This window comes from Narcine bancroftii, chromosome 1 (assembly GCF_036971445.1).
Source record: "Narcine bancroftii isolate sNarBan1 chromosome 1, sNarBan1.hap1, whole genome shotgun sequence".
NCBI lineage: Eukaryota > Metazoa > Chordata > Chondrichthyes > Torpediniformes > Narcinidae > Narcine > Narcine bancroftii.
The window spans coordinates 268196472-268213994 of NC_091469.1; the positions used below are offsets into that span (position 1 = coordinate 268196472).

At 38.1% G+C, this 17523-nt stretch overlaps 1 protein-coding gene across 9 annotated transcripts in view; it reads right to left on the reverse strand.

Annotated features, from left to right (window-relative positions):
- Positions 1 to 1635: 1635 nt before the first annotated feature.
- The window catches only part of pik3c2a (phosphatidylinositol-4-phosphate 3-kinase, catalytic subunit type 2 alpha), a 161849-nt gene continuing 145961 nt past the window's right edge, over positions 1636 to 17523 (reverse strand). For 7 of the 9 annotated variants that reach the window (XM_069898189.1, XM_069898184.1, XM_069898177.1 and 4 more), the window contains 11 exons: positions 14549 to 14685; positions 14008 to 14177; positions 12785 to 12941; positions 12189 to 12298; positions 11026 to 11233; positions 9767 to 9891; positions 9562 to 9679; positions 9270 to 9351; positions 6966 to 7072; positions 6320 to 6445; positions 1636 to 4619 (listed from right to left, as the gene is read on the reverse strand). In XM_069898189.1, coding sequence (XP_069754290.1) covers positions 4437 to 4619; positions 6320 to 6445; positions 6966 to 7072; positions 9270 to 9351; positions 9562 to 9679; positions 9767 to 9891; positions 11026 to 11233; positions 12189 to 12298; positions 12785 to 12941; positions 14008 to 14177; positions 14549 to 14685 — 1523 coding nt within the window. In that variant the 3' untranslated portion in view covers positions 1636 to 4436. Of the gene's footprint in view, positions 4620 to 6319; positions 6446 to 6965; positions 7073 to 9269; positions 9352 to 9561; positions 9680 to 9766; positions 9892 to 11025; positions 11234 to 12188; positions 12299 to 12784; positions 12942 to 14007; positions 14178 to 14548; positions 14686 to 17523 lie in introns of those variants that run through there. The other 2 variants (XM_069898227.1, XM_069898234.1) reach the window with 2 other exon arrangements.

A 17523-nucleotide genomic window follows, 5' to 3' on the forward strand; every position in this document is an offset into this window, starting at 1 on the left:
TTACACAAAATTGCCTTTGTCTGGCACAAGGCTGACAAAGCTTTGCCATTGGCAATGGCATTGCCTGGCACCCCTTACAGTCTGACGAAGTAGTAAACGAGAGCCCCCACTCCAAGTCACAAAGTATTCATGGAGTTGACTCCAGCATTCCCATAACCTCTGCATCCCCATATGATTCCAGTTCAGTTCAAACCATCTGCAACTTGGGTCCAGATCCAATCCTCCAACATGATGAGGAGGCCTTCAGCACTCTCTTGAATCACAGTTCCACTACCTGGTTCTTCTGAGCCAATGTCCAGTGGCCTGCAGCCTGGGGAGAGTCCTTTGACCTCATCACCAGCAGCCCAGAGCCAATCTGGGTCCCTTGCCTACAAGCAACTCGTCTACAACTTGCCACCTGTGTAATCGTTAGCTGCAGAGCCCTTTGCTAGTCTGCCACTGTGGTCACCATCCTTAAGGTCATCTCCTCTGCTTCTCATTCTTGGGGGGAGGGGTTGAGAATGAGGTGTACTCCCCATTACTGGTGCCCTGTCACAGTCTACTGCTCCCCTAGAATCTGCAGCACCTCAAGGCTGCTGCCGAACATGGGTGCCCATCATCTTAGGCCCAGACCAAGTGCACACTGGATTTTAAATAAAATTGGCTCATTTAATTGGCAGTTTAAAGACTGTTTGAAGCTGTTACAGTAGGACTCGTCATTAGGATCCCACAGAGGAGCACCACATCTCTGCACCAGTGTCACCATTTTTTTTGATAGCTCAGTGTCCATCATATGTCAGTGAGTCTTTTAGACTAGAATAAGCAAATTAAAATCTCAACAGCCTTTGGTTTTCCAGTGGCGTAGCTAATCAAGATAGCCAAATCACTCAGCTAAATAAAAGCCATACAGCAGGAATGGAATTTGACTCAAAGCAGAAGTGTTTGACTTTGGCAAGTCAAACCAGGGTAGGACTTGGACATTAAATGGTAAAGTGGAACAGGGTATAGGTGAAAATTTCCTTGATAATAGCCACCCAAGTGGACAGAATGGTGAAGAAGCATTTGGCATGCTTGCCTTCATTGGAAGAAGTACTAAATACAAATGTTGGGACCTCATGATACAGTTGTGCAAAGCATTGATCAGACAATACTTGGCGCACAGTGTGTCGTTCTGGTCACCCAGCTATGGGAAGATATCACAAAGTTGCTGGGACTAAAGTGCCCAGGTTTATCAGGAGAGGAAATATAGGTTTTTGTGTAACCCACTTTTTAATACTTGATTTTAAGTGCTTGGCTTCAATTATCAACACACCTTCTCCTTAAAACATCAGTCCGTCCTTCCTGACAGAACTGAAGCTGCAGTTTTCCCACAGGTTATTGAGCATCAGTGGAAGGACCATCCAACCTATTAATTTGTAGTCTATCTTGAGCTAAGGGATACAATTCCACTTATCTTCTTAAATTTCTTTTTTGTACCATGTATCCTCGGAAGGTCTTTTCACACATACCCATTTCTTTGCAAAAATCGTCTTTCAAGTCCTCACTCCACTAACATTTGCCTGATAAATTACATTTTAAAATGGAACCAATTTCCCGCATATACGTCTAATATCAACTGGACATTAAGAGCAAACCAAGTCAGAAGACACAAAAACATGTGGTTTTTGAAACTTTATTAAAAACAAGTTATATATTTACCAGTTATGGAGTCACATTTAGTCCATTAGGATGTGGACAGGATTTGGATAGAAATACTGTACATCTTCACTTAGTCAAAGATCAAATATCATCAGGACATACATTTGGTTCTTAGATCTAAAAGCGATGAAGATCAGTCAAGGCAACAACTTTGCTCCCCACTGTGGTTTATGTTTTTGCTCCAGTTGCAATTAATAACATACCATCAAGTGGTGGCAAAATGAAATGTCATCAAATGACCATAAGGGAGGGGGGGGGGCCTCCTGTCCCCAACACAAGTCATATGCAAAATGCAAAATTTCAGTTTCCCACAAGAACTTCTTTGCAAAGGCTTGTCAAAATCACTGCAAATCTTTTTCTAATGAGAGAAAAAGTTATACATAAAGGCAGTTTATTACCATTTAATGCTTAAATTTACCTTTTCTCAAAGAGTTCTAAATTAAATTTAGTGTAGTGAAAATTAATGCTTTTGTTTCATCATTCAGCTCCTGTCAAGTTGAGAAATCATCAATTACTTTTCAAAGTTATTTACTCATCTTCATTAAGGGTGAAGATTTATACATTTAAAATGTTATGGACATTTACATTACAATAGATAAGAGCAGCTAAATTTCATTAATGTATACAAAAGTTATGTTTAATAATTAGTGTGCTGTGTGTGCCCTCAGCTAGAAAAGTTGAGCAAGGCACAAAAATGATTTTGTTTTTTTAAAAAAAAACACAGGTGCAACATTTTCATCTGGACCACATCGTAAGACAAACCTCAACTTATATTTTTCGCCTCTGTCGTTGTGACGCTGAAAGTAGAGTATTTTCAGTGGGACATATGCAAGCATTAAAAAATGAAACTTGAAAACCCAAGGTGATGTTAACACATTGGAAACCAAAATGTGCTAAGGTGCAGATGTGAATTTGGTTGGTTAGAGAGATCTTACATAGATTTGCAACAAAGATATTACATTTACCTGGTACAAAGTAAGCTGTGATATATGCAACAAATCAATATTTGGATTGAAGTGGGGTGGAGAAAAAGAAAATCAACAAAAGAATTGTAAACCTCCAAGATGAGCACAGATGAACTAAGCTATTCTGCTCTTGATTCAGTCAAGGTCAGCAAGATATTTTAAAGAAACAAAATACTATTTGGTCAGTTTGTGCAAATCCATCATTCAGAGGTACCCATGGTTGCACAGGCAGCAACTGTGGGTTTCTGCAGTTATGTACAGGGTGAGGCAAACGTTAAGTCCAACAGCTTCACGGACGACTTCAGCTCCACTGTGAGACGAGTTGAGGAAATCCAACTCCCTTCCATTTTATTGTCACAAACAATTCCACATTTCCATAGTTAACTGCCAAATCTTGCACAAAGCAGCAAAAAAAAAGACTGATAGCAGGCCAGTGGTACATCAACAGAGTGTCAATTTGCAGGGCCATGACTCAGGGAAGATGTTCAAAGGCAAGTACAATCAACCACTGTGGTACAGTCGAAAACGTTAGCAACCTTTCCCCAGGTCATTCAAAATCTTAGAAACAAACACATGCACAACTCTCAAAGAAAAATCTTTGCATACATTATCTTCATTGCACTTTCCTAGGAGTCTTGTCACCCTTTAAGATTTTTCTTTCCCTGGCAAACATATTGATTTTAACCCCAGAGTCCAGGCCACTGAGGTTGTTAGAAAGTCAACTGCAGCTTATATAATAGCTCTTCCTGGTGCTTCTTTGCAAGAATTGGAGCAACAAAAATATAAATCACAGAAACCCGTGCATTCATATTTGATGTGCCTCTTCAGTTTTACAATTTGCTGTTCTGCATGCAAGTCGGGGACTGTAACAATAAAGCGATAGAGAAAATACATCCAAGAAATCCACATTTCATTCAATAGTTGTAATCTTTTGAATTTTGCTATTAGCAATACTTTTTTATGTGACTGCAATGTCACAGAATCTTTCACCTTAGATTTTGGACCCAAGTAGAATAGTAAAGGATCTGCAATTGAATTCATAACTTCACCCTTATACCATACTTTGGTGTTTTCTGGTTAGTATCTCTGCAGCTTCATGTAATTGTTATTTAATGATATGTTTGAGACAGTGAATGGTTGTGCAAGCCCATCTTTGTACTCATTTTGTTCATTTTTGAACTACTACATCATGCTTGCCAGCAGTGGTCATTCGACCTGAATCTTCTCCAATGTCATTAACCACAGAAAGCATGGGGATGCTACTATCACAGATGATAGGTCTCCTTCTTGGAAGCATATATTCTACCTGTGCTTTTAAAGAGATAAATCTTCGGGCAGTAACACTTGTATTCTTTTGAAGTTAAAGCAAAAATATCTTTGTGCTTGGTCTGACTTGTGCTGTTCCCTGGAAAATATTGTGTCTCTCTGAGTAAGCCAGTGAATTTAGCACCATGAATTTAACTGAGAGTTAGGAGCCATAAAAGAGAAAGACATTGTATCATGTTGCAAATAGTGAAGTGCTTCCATGTTTCTTTTGGCACACACAATTTCCTACCACCATTTAATCTGAGATTTAAAAAAAAATAAGATGAAGGTGATATTAAGTGCATGCAACTATTTTCTTTGTGATTTCAGAATGATTGGTCCCATAGGTGATGTGCATCAGCTGGAATCACTGTTCATCCACAGTTAAAGTCTTCTTTCAAGTAAATTGCAGGAATCTGGTTGGATTTCTCTTGCTGTTCTACTTCTCACATACTTTGTGCAAGGTGTGATAGGGAGAGGAGTGGTCAGTTATCTACTGGATGCAGCAGTCAATTTGTACCAGTTAACTGTTTCCTTGCTCAAGTCAAATTCCTTCAGAGTTAATGTAATCCCACCAAGATAAACATTTTCACGTAATGACTCTGCACTCAGCACACTCAGTTGCAACTCCCTCTGTTTGAGTGATTCTTTGCTGTATCCACTGTACACCAACTACAAGAGAAAAAAATAAAGTAAATTTCGGTCTACTATGACTTGCAGGAGCTTCAAGTTGGCAGTTGAGAAATCTTACAATTGAGAAAAAAAAAGATTTTTTTCCCCATCAAGTCACTGCAATATTAGCTGAAAAACCTTTATAAAAATATACATTTTTTTTCTTTACATTAGACGTTTATTATGATAACTTCTGGTAAGTGATCCACACAGCCTTTGAATTGGTGTGTATGTTCCGTATTATTTTGCATAGCAAGCAATCTATTAATTTTGTTGCAATTGACCAGTGGTTTGCTTAATAGAAAAGACAGGGATCTTACATAGTTTTCAAATCTTCATTTGGAATGAGGTATTTGGAATGAACATTATCTAATTAGATCATGTCTTTTGGCTAAAAGTAACCAGGATATTAAAAAAAAATATTCAGGGAGGATAGGAATTGCCCAAGGATGACTTGAATGAGAGCGAAAATCCAAGGCTGTCTAGCTAGAAGGGAATGGAACTCAATCCCAACTATGGGATGGGTAATTAATATAGTGGTTTCTCCCCCCACCCCCATCCGCAGTTTTGCTTTTCTGAGGTCAACCGTGGTCCGAAACCGATCCATCTGCCCCGCTCTCTCCTGTATCAGTCCCAACTAATCTCACTGCCCTGTATCAGTCCCCACACTGATCCCACTGTCCTCTCTCTCTCTCCCCAGATCCCTGTGTCAGTCCCCACACTGATCCCCACTTACAAATAAAAAGTTTACAAGTACACTATAGTATCCTATATATGTTTGCTAAGTATATGATATGGTGTTTGCATAATGCCTAATTTCACAGAACGCAGCATGGACATTAAATGGCGTATACCCTGTATAGGATTTAGTACTATCCACGGTTTCAGAAATCTGCTGGGGGGGTGGTGTCTTGAAACATATCCCCCATGGATAAGGAGGGGACCACACTGTATTCACACTGCTAGGTTAGTCTGTACTGTCAACTGACCACTCTGGCCATAAAGTGGCCACAAAGTTTTCTGGTATTCAAAAAAAAGGAACACCAATAGATTTTTGGGTTGCTGTTATACGTGTTCTAATTCTTAATAGTGCTAAGGTCACTAAAGTACACCAGGACTAAACATTTTCTCCAGTAGATGTGTTTATAAGCTCAGGATACCACTACAAACTGGAGCTGGTCAGATTTTGTTTTGAGGATTTAGTGACTAGATCTGTAATCGCTAATCTGGGAGAGAATTGTTTCAACTATCAACTGGTATTTGAAAATAATGGAAAAATCATTGGTAATAGAGGCTATGAAGCTGTGGAATCAAAAATTCCAATTGGTTCACTAATATTAAAATGGGAAAGAAAACCATTGCTTGGTAAATCGAATTCCTCGGAAGCTAATATTTTAATCTGCAGCAGTTAAGATGATCTATTATTTCCAGATAAAACTGGAGACCTCACTCAGTTTACAATGAATTCACAGCATTTTATGTCAGTAATTTGTCTTAATTAAGTGGAATTCTCCTTCTTGCACAGATTGATTTTATACTTCAGCCATTCAGAAAAAGCATTGCAATTACTGTTCTTCAGAATCTACCCATTTTAAACATTTCCTCACAAGTCAAAAGGTACACTTCCTGAAGGAGCATTAGGCTAAAAGTTAAAAACTGAAACTGTGGGAATTAGCAGAAGTCAAAACACCAATGCTTACCATTTCATTATAGGTTGGGTTTTGTGTTTTCCTCGAAACCTTCGTTTTGTGCTTGGTTACTTTATGTGGATCAGGAATTAGGTAGGTTTTTACATAAGGATTTGGATCTGCCCCATCCTCAGTAACCTATAGCCAAAATATCCAAGGTTTAAAAAAAAAAGATCAAAATTTTGTGTTTTATCAGTTTAAAAACTTGCATAAAATTGCACAACAAATGCTTATAATGTCATTACACAGAGGGTTTCTGACATGGTATCCTGCCTGATAAAAAATGCGTATTATGTTACTCCCAACGCTCAAGTTTATGTAACATTTTGAAAATTAGTAATGGAGGAAAATCAAAAATTCTTGCATCAGAGGACAGGAGAAAATACATTAAAAAAAATGAAAAAGGGAGCGCACACACAAGGCAAAAAATTGAAGGAGTCCATGAAAGGCAGGGTGCCCATGTGCATGAGGTGAGAATGACCTATTAGGTGGTGCAGGCAAGAGAAGGGGGGAAAAGAGTAAGCAAATAGGAAATTTGAACTCCAATTTTCATTTGATTGCATCTAATGGACACAAAAAACAGTCTATGGTTGTACACAAATTAAGGGAATGGCTTGGGAGCAAAAACTGAGAGTGCAATTGTCAGACATGTACTTACCAGGTCTCGTATGTGCATTACCATGATGAATAGTGTGCTGTTCCTGTACGAAATGGATAGTTTGACTTCTCCACCTACTTGGCCTGCATTGGCAGATGAAGCAATTTCTGTGAAGATATAAAAAAATTAAAATTACCCATTGATAATGAATTATAAAACATTAATTTCCTTGCTCAAGTCAAATTCCTTCAGGGATAATGTAATCCCACCAAGATAAACATTTTCACGTAATGACTCTGCACTCAACACACTCAATTGCAACTCCCTCTGTTTGAGTGATTCTTTGCTGTCTCCACTGTACACCAACTACAAGATTAATTATTTCTACCACAAACTCTCTTCTGCTTTAATTTTGTTCAATTTAGAGTAATATTTTTAAGTAATTTTTCTCAGCAACCTAAAATGAATCATACAACCTTGGAAATTCCAAATTCTCCCAAACTCATTCAGCCAAGGTAGGAAGAGTGCAAAGACAGTGTAGCATCCTGAGGAAATGGTGAAAGTGAGAGAACGTGCAAAGTGAAAACAGGAAAAAGTTAGTCACAGATCCGATTCCTGATGCCTTCAGTAACTTGCCCTGGATTGTGCTGGTAATACTATTGGATAACAAAGGGAAACATTTTGCTATATTTTACATGCCACAGTTTGGATTGACAGAGTTAACAAGTTTAATGAGATGATGGTGAACTCTCAGTGGTTGTCAGTACTCAGCATGAAAATCTATTCCTAGATAAGGAAACAGTAATAGATTGGTCCAAAATAACTAAAATATGGGAAAAAAATTCACAATTCTATTTCTAATTTCCATTTTGTTCTATCTCATCGCATTTATCTAAATGGTAGTCGAGCTAATGAGGGAATATCATCTCCCCAGTTAATATTCCATACCGACCAAAACGTTTTCATTTGAATTCTGTAAGTTCAAGCTCTTGAGTTTCCAGTGGAGAGACTATTGATTAAAAAGTCAGGCTAAGATGTTACGTACAGATTTAATACCATTCTGGGTTAGAAAAGGAATAGGTTCCCCAATGTTCACATTACAATGCCTTCTCAGCTGTTCAGACGACAACATGTTGCCTTATACTGCCTGCTCAAATTAAAAGAGTCAGAACTTAAAATAAATAAAAGTGGAAAATGTTTCCTCAACTTCATCTTCAGTTAAATGCTTCAGTGTTTGTTTTTCAAGGGCTCTGTGCCTGAATATTATTTAATTCTTTAATTATTCATAATATAAATGTATTTATGCCATAGCTATGTTTCCCCTTTAACCCTGTAAGTTTCTGACAATCTATGAAAAGTAACTAAAATCAGAGGGATTAAACATTCAAGTCGAGAAACTTAATCCTGAACTGAACAATGTCTGGGTAGGAGAGGAGGTGCCAGTTTATGAACTTAGAGTCATGCAAGTTCATGCAGATTACTCATACGCCAAGTGAAGCAAGATTCATCAAAAATGTTGCAGTGTACAATATTACACGGTAGTGCAACGTTTATTATAGCACCAGACTTGGGTCCAATGAAATGATGGTGAACTCTTAGTAGTGCTGTCTGTAAGGAGTTTGTTCGTGCTCCCTATGCCTGTGTGGGTTTCCTTCAGGTGCTCTGGTTTCCTCTCACCCTCCAAAACAAATGGGGGGGTTGTAGGTCAATTGGTGTACTGGAGGAGCACGGGCTTGTGGGTCAGAAGGACCTGTTATCATACTGTACATCTAAATTAAATTTATAACGGCCAACACCAATCATTTTTGAAGCCTAACATTCAGTCCTGATTATTGACTGATATACTGGTGGTCTTTGAAAGTCCAATTTCCTTATTTAGGACCAAACCCTGCTCAAAAATCAGAATATCCCTGAGTAAATTCCACAACAAAATAATGACCAAGTAATAAAATAATGCTGATTAAAGTTTTCAGAACAAAAACCATAATGAAGCAGCCACATGACCACAAACTGCTGACTGAAGCAGTTTCTGACAATTTTAGCAGACAAGTCTGATAGCAATCTTAACAACTGATCCAGGATTGGCAGCTTGATCAGAAGTTCCACTCACGAGAAACTTGCACACCTGCATCTTTTCGCACAAATCAAGACTGCAAATTGGATTTTGAGAAACACCAAACTGTCTAACAGGTTATAACATGTTAGTAAACATGGTAACAACTTGTACGGAATTTTTCTAATAGCATGCCTCAACATGTTAAATTTTCAGTGGCTAAATATTGGATCAACAAATATGAATTGATGGCATCACAAGTTCACTGCAAAACAGTATTTGCCAGGCAAACAAAATTTCATTTGCAATACCTGAGGGCTTGACAATTCCATCTATTCCTTCAGCCTTTTCATCCCGACCTAGTGGGTGGAAAAATGTGTAGACGAGATCACACTGAAAAATGTAAACAAAAATATTTTTTTTGTAGTTCAGTTTGAAAGCTTTATCTAGTGAATAATAGTGCGTGTTAGAGCACGAATGAAAAGATACCATTACTGATTTTCTTTTAAAATTATAAGGCTAATGCACCCAAGAATCCTCAAGCATATCCAATCAGGTGTTAAAGAGTCTTAATTTTTAATCCCAATTCATTTCAACTCTTACCTCAGCTACTTCAGTTGAGCCATTCATCAGACACTGCACATAATTGTTCAGCTCCACCTTCCGTTTGGAAGCGACATCCTTAATGTGTGTTCGGCCAAGGACCACTTTGCTGGGGAAGCTGGAAAAACAAAGGCTTTAGTTTAAATTCCCATCAACAAAAAAAGTTCATCACTTAAAATTTTTCTCCTGCATTTTCAACACCTACCCTGGAAGCTTCCACAGTGGGAAGAGGATACCCAGTTTGTTATGGAGCTCTTGGAATTCATCAAATGTTCTGAAGATGAACAATGGAGCAATCTGTCCTTCCCGCAATATTCTTACCACATATATCTGGGCAGGAAGAGTGATAGAAATTAGCCATCTTTTGATAGACTCAACAACAAACAGTACTGTTATAATAGCTTCTAGGTGTAGACTTACAGGTTCTGGCCAAATAAGAAGACCTCATTAATCAAGTTAAGACAACAAAGGTCTAAACCTAAACTCTGATCAATAGTCACTTGATTGCAATTCTACTGGCAAGTCTGTTAAATGCAAATGGGAACTCAAGCCCAATTCAATCTTCATCTTACTTTGATTGGGAAACATTTTGCAGCTCAATTGGTAGCAGTTTCCCTGCTCTCCAATCAGGTCAGCACATTCCCAAAGTTTTATTTTCGCCCCTCTGTTACACGTGCTGTCAATTAAACATCTCATGATGCAGTTTTGTCAGAAGAATCCAACTGGAAATTCAAGTGCTTCTTTTGTTTAAAACAATATGGCAATAATATTTCTTGCATCTTGAATATAATCTGCTGTGAAACATTGGGCCAAATGTCTTAAAGAAAATCATGATTTCACAATAAAAACAATCTATGATTTGACATTGCTGGACACAGCAGATCTACTGAAAATCAGAACCCCAGACTTCAATACATCAATGTAGCAATTTCTGAGGCCAAGATATTATTCATTCTAGGTGGGCTTTAAGGAAATGAATTGCTTTCCAACCATATCTCTGCTGGTTGCAAATCACAATTCTAGTGAAAATTATTACATTTATTTGAAACCTCATTGTAGTGCTGTGGTCCACTCAGCTAATTGTGTAACTCCTTTGCCCACCCCATTTTCTGTGCAAACACTCAGAACTGCTTACCATACTTTTTGCACAGAAGAGTTTTCCTTTCCAAAGGTCTTGACTGAAATGACAAAAGCTCATCTTTAAATGTTCTTGGATGTGCACAGCCCAAAGGAATCTACAGTTTCCCTCACCAAAAAAAATTTCTTTTCCTGATGTCCCTAATACAGCATCACATCCAGAGCTGTATGGGAAGTCACATGCATACCCCCCCTCCCCCTTGCTTCCATCACTCTCAAGATAAAAGCTGCTATTTGAATGACAGAAGCCCATTGGGGGCTGACTTGAGGGTGAGGCAGTTGTGTGCATTTGTAGAATATACAGCATCTCAGCTGCCTTGTACTTACATAATATTTGTCAGGGTTGTACCTCTTCTGATAGGTGTAAACAGTCACTTCTTTGATTCGCCCATCTTGTTTCAGAGAATAGGTTTTAGGAGAGAACGAAAGGATGGCTTGCTCATTGGATGGTAACCCTGAAAACCGCAGCTGGGCCAGGTTGTGTATGAGGAAGTTAAACTTGGTGGCCATGCTGCCCAAACTGGATTCTATCAACCTGAAGGGAAAAAAGATTAAAAAAAAACCCAAAAATTATATTGCATTTGTTTCAATTACTCAGAATACAGTAAAACCCCTGGTATTCGAAATTCAAGCAACTGGAAGCCTCAAGCAACCAGCAAAAAAATGAGGAAAATTAATTTAAAAAATTTAAATAATAGGTAAAAATATGTAAGTTTTACATTGTAAAAGAATATGTTCTCTGAATTAACACATAAATCTTTGGTGAAGATGAGAGCAAATATTCAGCTCGTGGAGTGGCTTGGTTGTGCTTTGCTCATAGCAGCTGTTTGAATCAAGTTGGTGAAAAGCAATGGTGTCACCCAGGATGAAGAACTGGTTAATGCCCCTCACATTTGGGGTGACTCTCTTTAAGTGTCTGCTTATCCGTGTTTACTAAGAGTCACCCTGTTCAGAGGCTTTATCTGTAAACTTGGGGTATTGGAAGGGGGGGGGGGGTAGAAAAGGGTGAAGAGTTTAAATGTTATTGGTTATCTTTCAGGCAGTTCTGTGGAGGGGGAGGAACCTGCAGGTGCAGTGATGGTTAAACGTTTTCAAAGAATGTGGCTGAAAATAAAGTAAAATGCTTAAAGGTTTATATATTCACGTAAGTGAAGTTTGTTCAATGTCAGTACAAAAAAAGTATTTTGTTTTTTTTTAAAAACACTTTATTCTGAGTGCAGCTGTATTGGCATTGTAAGACTAAGTCTCAAGCAACTGGAAAATACATTTATCTGGCATCTATCTGAACACCAAAGGTTTTACCGCACCTTGGACAAATCTTTGGTGCTCAGCGTACTCCAGGATTATTGAACTCCACAATTCCAGGATGTGATCTGCTGGAGGATTACTCCTCCAAGTGCAATTTAGTACTTTAGCAGAGGAGCAAGACCTTACATGGTCTCTTCACCTTCATTTTGTTTTAGTTTGGAGAGTTTGAGTAGTCACTTTACCTGGTGAAAAAGATGGTGGCTTCAGCATCACTGGTCTGGGGCTGCAGAGCATCTTGGACATATTTCAGATCCTGCATGTTGGTGAGTTCAGGTAATCCTGAAGAGAGCATCTGGAAAAACAAAGTTAAAACATGATAAACACCAGTGGAAAGACTTTAAAAAAAAACCAGATGTTCAATACAGAAGTGATCTGTATTTAAAGTGTGGAATCATGGTATCACAGACACACAAAAACAAAGAAAAAGAATGTGGAGCAAATTGTCAAAATAGAAGAGTAAAACAGAGAGATGTATTTTTCCAATTAAAAAAGTAATATTTACTGTTTTGTTCTTACAAAAACAAATACAGTTACTCGATCCTCAAAAGGTTAATGCAGTGCTCGATATTTTAACTTATTTATGGCTAGGTCCCATTAAGAAACAATGGCTTGTGTGCATTGACACGCAGTCTGGAGCCAAAACATGGCATGGTCTGTTGAAGAGACTGTGCTATGCTCCCCCTGCAACTTGCATCATTTAATTGCAATGGCTACTTCATTTTCCCAAAGTCCTGCCTGAGCAAAGACAGATGGCCAAATCATTCAGAGTATGCATTACCAATGACAGGAGATTCAGGAAGTGGTTGGCATGCTTGCGGAGAAGATTATACGACTGACAGCACAAGTCCACAAATAACTGAAATCGGCTGGTTGGCTTCTCTCCACCATTAATTACATAAGCCATGTCAGACGTCAGCACAAAAGGAGCTCGATCTCTGAAGGAGAAAGAAGACTGTTTTATTCACAAACTAATACAATCCTTATACTTTTTCCTTTGCTGCTTCATTGCACAATACAACTCTAAAACAAGATCTTGCTTTAACCTGAGCACAAGTGCACATTCCAACAATAAACACTGCTGCGGATCAAGGAGTGGGAACCAACTGATATGTTTCCCTATCCCCACCCACTTTCAGTCATTGTACCAGCTTCTTTAGCTGACACACCAAACCACAGGTTTTTCGAATTGGGAGACAAAATTAGTTCGAATCCAAAACAAGCAGCCACTCTGTCATCAAAATTCCAAACTGTTTAAAAAAAAAATTAAATTTAAACAGCCAATACTCAAAATTTAAAACAAAAGACTCATTATGAACCATGTGATTGCTTTATTAACTTCTCTCGGGTATAATATTTATCGTAATCTTTCAAATTTCAACTTGTGGCCTCTCGTTAGATTCCCTCCCCACTGTTTCACACCATACAAAATATTTTAGTGGAAATAAGCATGATCCATGAACAGGTTACATTCCCAGTCAAAAGGAAAAAACCCAGAGTATTCCATGATGCAATTTCCCTGCACATCTCATTTTAGTCTTTAGCTCCTTGTTTTTAAATCTTTGTAAAATTATAATGCAACTATAGAGTTGCTAGATAGATAATGGAACTATGATATGGAGAATTTCGGATGACACAGTTTTAAAAAGAGTAAAGGGAAGCAGAAGAGCTAGCAGTGCATGGTAATAGCCAAGTCTAGAGGTAATGAACAGATGAAAAAAATTACTGATTGGAGTTCATATATTTAGATGTACAGCACATTAACAGGCCATTTCAGCACGAGTCCATAGTGCCCAAATTACACCCCATTAACCTACATCCCTGGTACATTTTGAACGGTGGGGAAACCGGAGCCCCTGGAGAAAACCCACACAGACATGGGAAGAAGGTACAAACTCCTTATAGACAGTGTGGGACTCAAACCTTGGTCTGGTCCCGATCGCTGGCGAGATAAAGGTATTGCGCTAACCGTGCCGCCCAGATTAAAATTCTGAGGAAGAGTACCTTTTAAAACTTCCAAACATCTGTGCATGTCCAAGAAATTTCCCAAAATCTATATGGAACATGTGGCCGGTCGACCTGAGCATGATGTTGTCATTGTGGCGATCACATATCCCCAGCACGTAGGTAGCGACGCAGCATCCCGCACATGAGTAGATGAAGTTTTCAGATGCCTGCAGGTCGAACAATTAAAATAACATTTTTGGAATCTTGCCCGGTTACTTGCCTATTTGGAAGGGAGAATGCAAGTGAGACGGAGTGAATGTGTGCATCTGCGCAAATGCAGGGCATGTTTTTTGTCTCCATGCACGTGTGCACACACCAAGCCTGTGCAGCAAACCCTGGTCTCCAATTGTTTTGGACTTCATTATCTTGGGCCCTAAATATCACTTCAAATCCATGTGATGTGATGTTGCAAGACATGGCTCTCCAGAACTGGAGCTAAAGCAAGTCCTCTTTTACTGAGGAACTTCCTACTAGGATTCTGAGCAGTGCACACATGTTGAAAAAATATCCCTCCCCACTCCTGCAAGCAGCATCGCACCTTCTCATATTCTTCTTCTGTGGGATTGTATTTCCTAAGCCAATCAGCTAGTGGTTTATCCTTAAAGGATCCAGTTACTCCGTACTCAACTTGGATTTTTCTAAGAGTTTCTGACGATGGAACAAGTTCAACCATTCCTAGAGGGGAGAATAACATCCGAGTGAGAAACAATACTTCAACCCATCTGATCTAATTCCTTTAATTATTCTATCTTGCTCTGAACTGGATCATGAACAGTTCTGTTTGCATCTATATAAATATGCTAAACATTTGAAGCTAAAGCTGCTTTTCCTCCATTATTCTTTCATTATTTGGTAATTTTTTTTTATTATCTCTTGTATTTCTACTATTCCAAATGGCTCTGTTAATTTATTTTGTTCCTCTATTTGTAGTTTTGGTAGTTCAATTTTAGTCAGAAATTCATCTATTTTCCCTTCTTTCCCTTCGTTTTCAGTTCGGTATAATTGTTCATAGAATTCTCTAAAGTTTTCCTTAATTTCTTTTGGATTATATGTAATTTGTTTGTCTTTTTTCCTTGATGCCAATACCATTTTCTTAGCTTGTTCTGTCTTAAGCTGCCATGCTAGGATTTTGTGCGTTTTTTCACCTAGTTCATAATATTTCTGTTTTGTCTTCATTATATTTTTCTCCACCTTATATGTTTGTAGTGTTTCATATTTTATTTTTTTATCCGCCAATTCTCTTCTTTTAGTAATATCTTCCTTCATTACTAATTCTTTTTCTATATTTACTATTTCCCTTTCCAACTGCTCTGTTTCCTGATTATAGTCCTTCTTCATCTTAGTTACATAACTTATTATTTGCCCTCTAATGAATGCTTTCATTGCATCCCATAGTATAAACTTTTCTTCCACTGATTCCGTAATTATTTCAAAATACATTTTAATTTGTTTTTCAATAAATTCTCTAAAATCCTGCCTTTTAAGTAACATGGGGTTTAATCTCCATCTATACATTCTTGGAGGGATGTCCTCTAACTTTACTGTCAATATTAAGGGTGAATGGTCCGATAGTATTCTAGCTTTATATTCTGTTTTTTTTACTCTATCTTGCATACGAGCTGATAACAAAAATAGGTCTATTCTTGAGAATGTTTTATGTCTAGCCGAGTAATATGAATATTCCTTTTCCTTTGGGTGTTGTTTCCTCCATATATCCAAAAGTTGCATTTCTTCCATCGATTTAATTATAAATTTGGTTACTTTGTTCTTTCTGTTAATTTTTTTTCCCAGTTTTGTCCATATTTGAATCCAAATTCAGGTTGAAATCCCCTCCTATAAATATGTTCCCTTGCGTATCTGCTATCTTCAAAAAGATATCTTGCATAAACTTTTGATCTTCTTCGTTAGGTGAATATACATTGAATAGATTCCAAAACTCCGAATATATCTGACATTTTATCATTACATATCTCCCTGCTGGATCTATTATTTCCTCTTCTATTTTAAATGGCACATTTTTACTAATTAATATAGCTACTCCTCTTGCTTTTGAATTATACGATGCTGCTGTTACGTGTCCTACCCAATCTCTCTTTAATTTCTTATGCTCTAATTCAGTTAAATGTGTTTCTTGCACAAATGCTATATCATTTTTTTCTTTTTTCAGTAAATTTAGCAGTTTCTTCCTTTTAATTTGGTTATGTATTCCATTAATATTTAAAGTCATATAGTTCAACATAGCCATTTTATACTTTGTTTATCTTCCCTTTCCGTTTCTCCATCATTACTTTTCCTTCTTATCCATTTCTGTTTTCTTGTTTTGAATCCTTTATAAGACAACATTCCTAAAACATCAAACATTTTCTTTATTCTCCTATTTAAAACTTCTTTAGCCCCAATCCCCCCTTCCCCTCCTGAGTTGTCCTTTATCCCTTGTCGGACAACCACATCTCCCCTCTCCATTTGGATTTGCGAATTCACTCGCAAGCGTCAGCTGATTTTGCAGTGACCGTAACACCCCCCCACCCAGCACCCCCCAGAAAAGATTTCACTTTTCATATGTGACAAAGGTCACTCTTTTAATTCCCTCCTTATTCCCTCTATTCCTTTTCCTTCCCTTATTAATTCTTGTCTATACTATTTATATTTTCCTCTAAATACAGTTACATTCATGTATGCACATTATACATATACACACATATACCTCTTTACCCACATACATATAAATCGTGGTCATTTACTGCCACATTGACCACCGCCAGTGGGCTGATAACGCTTCAAACTGTGCATCTTGGCGCCTCACAGTTTGGCGGGCAGCAACCTCCTTTGAAGAAGACCGCAGAGCCCACCTCACTGACAAAAGGCAAAGGAGGAAAAACCCAACACCCAACCCCAACCAACCAATTTTCTCCTGCAACCGCTGCAACCGTGTCTGCCTGTCCCGCATCGGACTTGTCAGCCACAAACGAGCCTGCAGCTGACGTGGACTTTTTACCCCCTCCATAAATCTTCGTCCGCGAAGCCAAGCCAAAGACAGAAAGACATGTCTTCATCTCTCTGTTTGTTTTGTAGTTGTTCTGCAGATTTCCTTGCTTCCTCTGGATCTGAGAATAGTTTTTTTTCCATAAGATCGTTTTCGATGTTTTGAACTCCCTCCTCCTCTTCAGGAGTTCAAAACTTATGTCTTTTTAGTTTGCAGTCTTTTGTACTCTCGTTACACGTCTTCATCTCTCAGTCTATTTAGTAATTGTTCTGCAAATTTTCGTGCTTCCTCTGGATCTGAGAATAGTCTGTTTTGTTGTCCTGGAATAAATATTTTCAATACCGCTGGATGCTTTAGTATAAATTTATACCCTTTCTTCCATAAAATCGCCTTTGCTGTATTGAACTCCTTTCTCTTCTTCAGGAGTTCAAAACTTATATCTGGATAAATGAAGATTTTTTGCCCTTTGTACTCCAGTGGCTTATTGTCCTCTCTTACTTTTTCCATTGTTTTCTCCAGTACCTTTTCTC